The sequence below is a fragment of the Capra hircus genome, chromosome 21 (assembly GCF_001704415.2).
Source record: "Capra hircus breed San Clemente chromosome 21, ASM170441v1, whole genome shotgun sequence".
Classification (NCBI taxonomy): domain Eukaryota; kingdom Metazoa; phylum Chordata; class Mammalia; order Artiodactyla; family Bovidae; genus Capra; species Capra hircus.
Window position 1 is genome coordinate 32,607,621 of NC_030828.1, and position 9,889 is coordinate 32,617,509.

Sequence of the window (9,889 nt, forward strand, 5' to 3'; positions counted from 1 at the left end):
GAATGGATGAATGACTGTGTCTGTGTGATCTGAGACCCGACTACCTGAGGGTACAGGCTGAAGTCCTGCATGGGTCAGACCAGGGCTTCTGGCCAGGTCAAGCGTGGCCCCCAAGTTGTTCAGAAGGGGTGCAGTCAGCGCCCAGACAGGCCTGAGAGGCCATGCCCACTGACCTTCTCCAGGTCCTCTACCTGGTCACCACCACAGGGGAGGCAAGGCCAAGAGCTGGGGACTGCTTTGTCGAAAGGTTTGTCTCAAGCTAAATGACCCTCTCACTTTGTGGGCTGAGGCACCAGGGAGGCCCCATTTACTTACTCTGGAGGCCACAGCCCATTATTGGCAGGGCCATCTCTCTTTCGAACATCTTCACCCCCCTGGGGCTTCCCTGGCAGTCCAGTGGTTAAGACTGTGTTGCCAATGCAGGGGGCACAGCTTCAATCCCCTGGCCAGGGAACTAGGATCCTACATGCTGCATGGTGCAGCCAAAAAATAGAAGGAAAAAGTCTACCTGCGCCAAAGATTCATCCTGAATCCTCCAGCCTGCTATCCTTCCTTGGGAACCACAAACCAAGGGTTAGTTCTAGCTCTGGGGCGAACACCCAGCCCCGGCCCATCCTTATCTGGTAACAGCTGGGGCCACGAGGCTGCAGGTCTGCCCCAGACCGAGCCACAGAGGCAAAAACTAACATTTAGTCCTAATATAATATATTAAGACTGCTGCTGCTGCTGCTGCTAAGTCGCATCAGTTGTGTCCGACTCTGTGCGACCCCATAGACGGCAGCCCACCAGGCTCCTCTGTCCCTGGGATTCTCAAGGCAAGAACACTGGAGTGGGTTGCCATTTCCTTCTCCAAAGCATGAAAGTGAAAAGTGAAAGTGAAGTCGCTTAGTCATGTCTGACTCTTAGCGACCCCATGGACTATAGCCTACCAGGCTCCTCCATCCATGGGATTCTCCAGGCAAGAGTACTAGAGTAGGTTGCCATTGCCTTCTCCATATTAAGACTATATAAGTCCTAAAATAACCCACCCCAAACTGAGCCCTGACTCTGCTTACCAAACCCGATCACACTCTGAGTCCTGACCCCGTCACACATTGAGCCCTGGCCCTGATCACATACTGCGCCCTGATCCTGGTCACACACTGCGCCCTGACCTTGGTCATGAACTGAGCCTGGACCTTTATTTAGAGACAGGCCATTATTTTGTCATCTGGCCAAAGCTATTTCCCTGGCTCTGGGCCTCAGTTTTCTTCTTTTTTCTAATGGAGGGCCTTGGGATAAACTGATCATTAAATCAGAAAACTCCTACTCAGAGGTTGGCTTGTAGTTTCCCCGACCTGGTGACAGTGGAGAGCATCAGCCACTGCCACCTGCCAGCCCCCACCCCCAACCAACACATTCAGCCCAAGCATCACTAATTTTTGCAGCCACCATGATAAATGGCATTGTCGGCAGAACGACGTCTTTCTAATCTGCTGCAAGACAGATGGGTCCCTGAGCTCTCTGGCTGTCTCTTGAGCCTGCCCAGACCAGACTTGTGGAGGAGTACGGAGGACAGGACCGACACAATACCCCAGGCCTGCATGCTGGGGTGGGAAGGGGAGGACATTTCAGCCCCAGAGTCAGGAACGACCCCACTGGGGTTTTCTACAAGCCCCCCTTTTAAAATATTCAGTTGTTTGTTTCTTTTTAATATTCCAAAGATAGTCTCTGCTCCTTTCTACCTAAAGTTAGTTCTTCAATACCATTTTCATTTTCAGTTAAAATGAAATTGGATATTGGACTTCCCTGGTGGATCAATGGTAAAGAATCCTCCTGCCAACTCAGGAGACGCAGGTTCGATCCCTGGTATGGGAAGATTCCACATGCTGCAGAGCGACTAAGCCTGTGCACATCAACTACTGAGCCATACTCTAGGGTCCAAGACCTACTGAGCCCACGTGCCGTGACCAATGAACCCATGTGCCCTGGAGCCCGTGCTCCAGGACAGTGGAAGCCACCGCAGTGAGAAGCCGGTGCACCGCGACTAAGGGGCAGCCCCCACTCGCGGCAGCTAGAGAAAAGAGCCCACACAGCAACAAGGACCCAGCACGGCCAAAAGTGAGTGAGAAAATTTTAAAGCAAAGATAAAACCTGAATACTGCTCAAATTCACAAGGGTGAACCATCAGACACTGGTTCCTAGTGGCCCCTTCCTCCTGCCTCCTGCTTCGGGGACAGAGGCTGCGGAGGAACATGCCTCTGCCTGAGCCATCAGGTCTGGGGCAGATTCAGCCTCCTCTCGTGCTTCCCTGAACCCCTCTCCCTCAACAGTTCCTGCTCCCCTTCCTCACTTCCAGGGGCTGCAGAGCAGTGCTCCCCCACATCTCCTGTGGCCAGCGGAGCTAGGAGAGGGGCTTGCCCCAGGAGTGAGGGCGATCAGAACAGGGGATCTGGATACCAAGAATTAGGGAAGGACGAACATCAGCCCCCAAGACCCCAGCCTCCCCAGAGACCAGCAGGAGAGCGGGCACCAGGCAGTTCAAAAGCAGCCAGGCCAGAAGGGGTGGGAGCTCTGGGCACTGCCCGGACTCATGAGTGAGGCAACACTGCCCCCTACCGGTTATTCACAGCTCTCTCCTCTCCTCTGCCACCAGACGCTAGAGGGCTAACCGGTTGCGGTGGGGACACACAGGTGACTCTCCAAAGACAGCATGTGACATACAGACCCTCCTCCCAGCAGCTCCCTTCCCCTTTCCGTCCCCCCTACGCTGATCCCTAGCTTCCAGGCTCTGACTGTCTTGCCCAACCTGCTCTCACTGCCCAAGGAATTCTGAATAGACCACATCTCCTCCAGCCCCATCACCCTGAGGACAAACCCTGAGTCCCCTTCAAGCTGCCCACTATCTGGTCTCAGGCCAGCCTCCAAGAGCCTAGGTGCCCGCCCTCTGCGTCTGCCCTGGTTCCCTACTCTTGTACCCTTTGGTCCCACCTGTGTGCCGTCCTCTTCATCTCTACCTCCACCGAGAATACCCTCCATGCTACTCACTGTCTCTGCTCATTCCTGGGGCTCCTCCCCCAGGAAAACTGCCCTCCTCCATCCCCAACCCGCATGGCCCCTGTTTCCTGTGCTCACATGCACTCACCCTGCTCCTCACTCCTCTCTCGGATGCTGGCCACCATCAGGGATCAGAATCAAACAGTTCAGGAGCTGGAGGGAAACTGGCCATCTTCTAGGTGCCTCCTCCCCCTTCACTGAGGCCCAAAGAGTTGTGGGAGCACACAAGGCCACACAGCACACTCAGGGCAGACGCGGGGCTGGAACTCAGCTCCCCGGAGCCTCCACCCGGGGCTCCCTGGAGGACACAGAGCTGCCTCCCCTGGTGAGCCACAGCAGAACATCTCCTGGACAAGGACCCCTCCCACACCTCGCAGTATCCCCAGCTGCTCAACCAGGGCAGGGCCCAAAGAAAGCAGCTGTGTTTGCAAAACCGAGGAATAAATAAATGAAAATATTTATCTAACGCCTTCTATGTGCTGGACACAGCAGGCACCAGCTCTGCTACTTAAAATCTGGGTAAGTCGCTCAATTCGGTACAGAAAAATGACTTCCGGGGACAGGGTGGTGGGGGAGTGCACCAGGAGGGGCCTCAGTCACGAATGTCGATGACCAGCGGGCACAGGCGGGGCGAGTGCTTGATGCCCATGGTGAAGGCGGGCGGGCGGGGCTTGTGTGCCGTGACCTGCTGGACGTTGTGGGAGCCGGGGCCAGGCCGAGGTGTGTGGTCCACCGGGTAGCCAAAGCGCTTGGCCATGCTGTAGACGGGGCTGCGGTTCTGATAGACGGACGGCTCTGGCCGGGGGTGTGCGGCCGGTCCGGGGCCTCTTGACATATTCTTGTAGAACCAGTTCTTGTCCAAGTGGGCCAAGCTATAGCAAGGAGCAGCTTTGTTGGCAGGGAGGTTGGGCCCCAGCAGGAGTGGCATCTGGTACCGGCTGGGGCCCGGATTGGGGTCCCTCACTCGGTATGGGCACCGGAAGCCAAATGAGTACTCAGGAGCCCTGCGTTCCCCAGGCGGGTGGGTCTTCTCCAGGCGGTAATGGCAGGGGGCCGGGGTGGGGCTCAGACCTGAATGTAGGTGAATGAAAGGGAGGGGTCTCAGGGCTGGAACCAGGCTGAATCTCCTGGTGACCAACTAACGAGTCTAGGGAAGGGCAAGGCCTTGGTGAGCCGGGTGTGACTTCCCTATAACCATCTTAGCATTGGGCGGGGACACCACCTCCTTGCATGGGGCTCTGGGACGAGGGTGGGTAGGGACTTCGCCATCCTGGCATCAGGATTGTGACACTGTCTTCATAATATAAAAACCCCAAGCATCATCAGAACATCACCCTTGGCTGTCATTGTCCCTGTGACAGCACCAAGAAAACGTGCTGGAATCAGTAGTCTGTGAGCTCATTAGCATAACACGAGCCCTGTGATATTTTTACCATATCACCCTGCAACATACATGAAACATTGGCCTCCAGACATTAAGTACTGTGACCAGACACGGTGACATGGGTGTCTTGAAGTGACCTTGCAGGGAGAGGCCAGCATCTGCAGACACACCTGGAGAAGGGACTCATGCATGACCCCTTTGCTCCTGCCTGGGTCCTAAGTGTGGACCCCCACCCCCGACCTCCCACCCCCCGACCTCCCACCCTCGACCTCCCACCCCCGACCTCCCACCCCTGACCTCCCACCCCCCCGACCTCCCACCCCCAACCTCCCACCCCCGACCTCCCTCTTCTGGCCCGTCTTACGCGGGTTAGAGATGTGCTCTGCCATGGGAACTTGAGGACAGCTGGCCATCCCAAACCGAGTTAACTTAGGATCCAAGAAATAGCGAGGCCCGGGGCTACGTATGTCCACAATCACTGCAAGGCAGCCAAGGAAAGGGCCGGTCACCCCAGAGGCCGCCCCAGGTTGAGTCTGGCCTCTGTCTCCTGGCAAGATCCCCCTCCCCAAGAAAAGGACCAAGGGCACCTTCCTAATGCCTTGGGCTCTTGGGGATTTGGGGAGCCTTTATTTCCTCATCTGTAAAATGGATCTTTTAACACATGACCTAACATTTCTCTAGAACTTGTTCAGAGGAACAGATAAAGTAACAGCTGCCAGGGACTGGTGCCAAGGGGACAATAATAGGCGTGTGTGTGTGTGTGTGTGTGTGTGTGTGTGTGTGTTAAGTCGCTTCAGTCATGTCCAACTCTTTGCGACCCCATGGACTGTAGCCCGCCAGGCTTCTCTGTCCATGGGATTCTCCAGGCAAGAATACTGAAGTGGGTTGCCATACCCTCCTCCAGGGGATCTTCCCGACCCAGGGATCGAACCCAGGTCTCCTGCGGCTCCTGCATTGCAGGTAGAATCTTTGCTGCTGAGCCACCAGGAAAGCCCGTAGTGGCTATTATTAGCATGAAGAAAGGATCCAGCCCCAGAAAGGGGGGTTCCCCTGCTGAGAAGGGTGTGTTACCCCAGCAAGGTGCCTGGATATCAGACCCCCAGATACACACCGCGGCCCACCCTCTCACCAGCTGTGGCCATCGGCCCCAGCTTCTCACCGGCCCTCGGCTCCCTGTCTTCCAGGGGGTCCTAAGCCACCTGGGAGGCCCTGAGTCCACCACCACCACCCCCTTCCCTCCACCCCATCCCCGTTATTCCTGCCCAACTGCTTTGGCAAGTGAACCCACAGCAGTCAAAGCTGAAGGGTGCCAGCCAAAGACCAGTCAGAAAGGAGACCCTGCTAGCTGGATGCAACAGGTCACTTCACAGCTCCTTCAGGAGGGCCAGCTGGGAGGTGCCTTCAGAGGGACAGGTAACTTGGCCCCTTGCCGACGTCCTTCCGAACCTAGCAGGCCACCTGGGTGTCCCACTCAAGGCAGGCCTGGGCTCCCAGGGGCCTGTGGCTACAGGTAATGACTCCTCCCCTCTCACACCGCCCCAGACATCCAATAGTAGTAACCCTACGCCCGCGGGGACAACGGGTGTGGCAAGCACTCACGCTTCTCCGAGTGCCGGGCATGCAGGGTATAGGCCGGCTCCTGGAACATGGAGACATCGTGGTCTATATAGCCCGTGCAGGATGGCCGGAGGTACTGGGCAGGCCCCGGACCTGTGAGCACGGAGAGAGAAGCCCTCAGCCTGGGCCTGCGAGATCAGAGGCAGGGAAAGCCCTGAATAAAGTGTGCTTAAGACCACTGCAGGAACTTCCCTGGTGGTCCGGTGGCTAAGACTCTGGGCGCCCAATGCAGGGGGCCTGGGTTCAATTCCTGCTCAGGGAGCTAGATCCCACATACTGCAACCAAGAGTTCACAAGCAGCAACTAAATATCTCATGTGCCATTACTAAGACCTGGTGCCGCCAAATAAATTAATATTAAAAAAAAAAAAGAACACTGGGGTCTTTGCTCCTGCTAATGTCACACTGCCACAAATCCCACTATTGAGACACTTCCTTTGGGGAAAGTCAATGTTCCTAGACAAAATGCAATTTCTCTTGGACAGGCAATGCATAATAAGAAAAGTAATAGTTACAAGTAACTGAGAACTTATTCTGTGCCGAGCACCATGCTAAGCATTTTCTACGGGTTATCTCAGTTAACCCTCTTAAGAACTCTGTGAGATACATATTCTTGTTTTTCCCATCTTACAGATGTTCAGCCTCTAACTGAGGCTTAGAAATAGCAATTCACACAAAGTCACACAAGCTGGTACTGTGAAAATTCTAAGACAGTAGCCAACAGAGCCCACACATTTAATCACATACTAAACAACCCCTATGTACAGCAACACTCAGTCATCAACAATGTAGTAAGAATTTGTTTGTCTGCTTTCAGTTGAGAGTAAGATTCAAGGGAAGTGAGGAAAGCTGATATGGACTAAAGATGCCATTGAATCCCTAGTCTTTTTCCAAAACTGGCCTCACTTCAAACCCCTTCCCACCACCCTCCCCAAATTCCCAGCAGTTAATTCTGCTTGTGGAGTTTAGGTTAGAAGTGCAGATCTTCTGTGGTGTTGAGAAGAGCCTGAAGGGGTTTTGCGGGAGGCAGGGCTTCAAGGTTAGCACACCTTCAGCCTCTCTTCAGGGAGACGAATGAGCCCAAGCCCGGGTCAGGGGCCTGCTCTCACCTTTGAGCATCGCCAGGACCACAGGGGTCTGCTTTATCTCGTGCCCTGAGGACACTGGCACCTTTTTCTCTGGCTGCTGCCCATAAAACACAGGGTTCTTGACACCCTTGGGCACTCTCATGTCTGGGGCCAAGCGGCGGGCAGAGCAGCTGCTGAGAGACGTGGAGCACCAGGCGAGGAGCTGGGCCTGGGTGAGACCTGTTCCGGGCACCCCTGCCCAGGCCCTTGTGTTCACTCTCTCTCCCCAACGCCACAGGCGGCGTGAGGGCTGAGAAGCAGAGCAATCCTCCTACTTGAGCAGCTGAGGCTGTCTGGGGTGCAGCCAGCTGCAGGGCCCCGCAGGCAGGAGCTAAGGATGACATCACTGCAGAACTTGGACTGTGAAACCCAGAGTGTTTATTTCCTCCAGTTGCCGTGGCGCCTGGACTGCGGTGTAGAAATTCTACGCTGGCAGCTCAGCTGTGGAACCCTGAGAACTCAACCCCACTGCTCCCCGCTCCCAACCTGGCTAAGTAGCCTGAGGGGCCCCAGGACCCTGGATCAAGAAGCAGAAAGGGAGAAGTGGAGTGACAGGCCCAGCTCTTCACTCCGGCTTTGCTGTTCAGTCGCTCAGTTGTGTCCGACTGTTTGCAACTCCGTGCACTGCAGCACACCGGCCTCTCTGTCCTTTACTCTCTCCCGGAGCTTGCTCAGACTCAGGTCCATCGAGTCGGTGCTGCCATCCAGCCATCTCATCCTCTGGCGTCCCCTTCCCCTCCTGCCCTCAATCTTTCCCAGCATCAGGGTCTTTTCCAATGAGTCAGCTCTTCACGTCAAGTGGCCAAAGTATTGGAACTTGAGCTTCAGCATCAGTCCTTCCAATGAATACTCAGGGTTGATTTTCTTTAGGATGGACTCGTTTGATCTCCTTGCACTCCAAGGGACTCTCACTCCTGGTGGGTGCCCTGGAGGTGGTGAAAGAGTGGACAGGTCACGGGTGAAGGATTCTTGCTACCTGCACAGCCCCCTGGAGTGGTCGTCTATGCTCCGCCCCTCCCACCTATCCCCCAGATTCTGGACATGCCCCCCTCTTCTATAGCAGTCTATTTTTTCTCCGGAAAGTATCAAGCCAATTATTTCACAGTAAGGTGTGACTGTCTGATAACTTCTCAGATTCCTATGCCAGGGATGGTGTCTTTAGAGATCCATGTCTAGGAATATTTGACTGCTGCTGACATCTCGGGCAGGGGATGGGTGCAAATAAAGGAGGGTGGAGGCTGGGGCTGAGGCCTCAAGAAGCTGCTTCCTGGGGCTTCCCTGGTGGCCCAGTGATAAAGAATCCGCCTGCCAATGCAGGAGATGCGGGTTTGATCCCTGGTCCGGGAAGATGCCACACACCTCAAAACAACTAAGCCCATGCACCACAACTATTGAGCCCGTGCCCTAGAGCGTGGGAACTACAGCTATTGAGCCCACGTGCCGCAGCCACTGAAGCCCAGGCACCCTAGAGCCTGTGCTGCACAGCAAGGGAAGCCATCGCCACGGGAAGCCCGCACACTGCAGCTACAGAGTAAGCCCCACACGCTGCAACTGGAGGAAAGCTCGCGTGCTTCAGTGCATGCATAGCCAAAAATAAATAAAATTACTTTTTTAAAAAAGAAGAAGCTACTTCCTGTGCTTGTGGTCAAGAGCATCCCCTGAGTGGTGGGAGTGTAAGAGAAAACACTGAAGAATTGGGAGGATGTTTAGCTGCTCTATGATTGATGGATGAGCCCCGGGGCTGAGGAAATGCTCGACACCCCCTCACCCCAAAAAAACAGGCGGCTCAGGGACCCTGGGGCCTGCTTCACCTACCAGTTCATAGCTCAGACCAGGGATATGATCTAGAGTGGTTTCCATCTTGGGCACAGATGACCACTGGCTTTAGAGAGGGTGTCTGTCAGAGCCCCGGTACACAGATAACACAGCTGAGGACTCAAAAGGGCCCAAGACTTGCCCAAAGCTTCCCATCACATTAGTAGCAGAGACGGAACCAGAACCCAGAACTCTCTTTGGATCACAGCTTCTGATCTAATGGAAACCAAACCACACTCTGAACTCATTCCAACCAGCAGGCACAATGAGGACTCAGAGCAGACCAGCCAGGTATGCTGCGTGCTTCAGCCCCCGACTTGTGGGGCTGAAGGCTTGAAACAGAGGACAGGGTGCCCACACCCCGCACAGCAGTTCCTTCCTGTGTCTTTCTCATCACCCGAGGGGCAGCAAAGCCTTTGATTTCTGGAAGGGGAGGGCTGGGCAAGGCTGGGATTGGCCCAGCCTCAGCTGGCCCCGGGCCACGGGCGGTGCCGCCTCCTCACCCTCATCCTTGCCAGCTTTTCCTGTTGGAAGTTGCGGCCTTCTGGGCCCAAGTCCTGATGGTCCCCTCGTACTGATAGCGGCCAGATGTTGGGCTGCAGCCTTCACCATCCTGGGCTGGTGGAGAGTGGTGGTCTCCAAGCGTCTCAGGCCCAAGGAGCCTTTCTGACCCCACTACACATGCTGCTGCTATCTGCCATCCTTGTGCCTGGTTCTTTTAGGGAAACTGAGACACTCTCCACCCTGGAAGGTCACCCCATTTCTGCTCCAAAGGCTCCCTTCCCTCCAACTTTAACTGAAATTTAGTTGACCCTGGAGACAGCCTTCGGTTCTCTCCAAAGCTACTGCTCTGTCCCTCCGAGCTCAAGGTGGAGCAGGGGGCTGGTCTCCTTGGTATCCACCCAGGCAGT

The 9,889-nt window shown here is 55.3% G+C and overlaps 1 protein-coding gene across 2 annotated transcripts; it reads right to left on the minus strand.

Annotated features, from left to right (window-relative positions):
- ODF3L1 (outer dense fiber of sperm tails 3 like 1) lies at positions 3,478 to 7,565 on the minus strand. 2 transcript variants are annotated; one of them, XM_018065965.1, is made up of 4 exons: positions 7,146 to 7,565; positions 6,020 to 6,130; positions 4,785 to 4,898; positions 3,478 to 3,908 (listed from the first exon to the last, which is right to left on the minus strand). In XM_018065965.1, exons 1-4 carry the CDS (start codon positions 7,264 to 7,266, stop codon positions 3,565 to 3,567), a joined length of 690 nt encoding a protein of 229 aa, XP_017921454.1. In that variant the 5' UTR covers positions 7,267 to 7,565; the 3' UTR covers positions 3,478 to 3,564. The 2 variants fall into 2 exon arrangements, with proteins under 2 accessions (XP_017921454.1, XP_005695175.2); XM_005695118.2 differs by having other exon boundaries at positions 3,559 to 4,107; positions 7,146 to 7,266.

Bases quoted from the DNA above. Each gene is read 5' to 3' on its own strand.
- ODF3L1 (XM_005695118.2), bottom strand. From the start codon at position 7,266: ATGAGAGTGCCCAAGGGTGTCAAGAACCCTGTGTTTTATGGGCAGCAG. The intron at 6,131-7,145 runs GTGAGAGCAGGC...CCGTGCTCACAG, and splicing joins GGTCCTGGCGATGCTCAAAG to GTCCGGGGCCTGCCCAGTAC. The intron at 4,899-6,019 runs GTGAGTGCTTGC...GCTGCCTTGCAG, and splicing joins TGCCCGGCACTCGGAGAAGC to TGATTGTGGACATACGTAGC.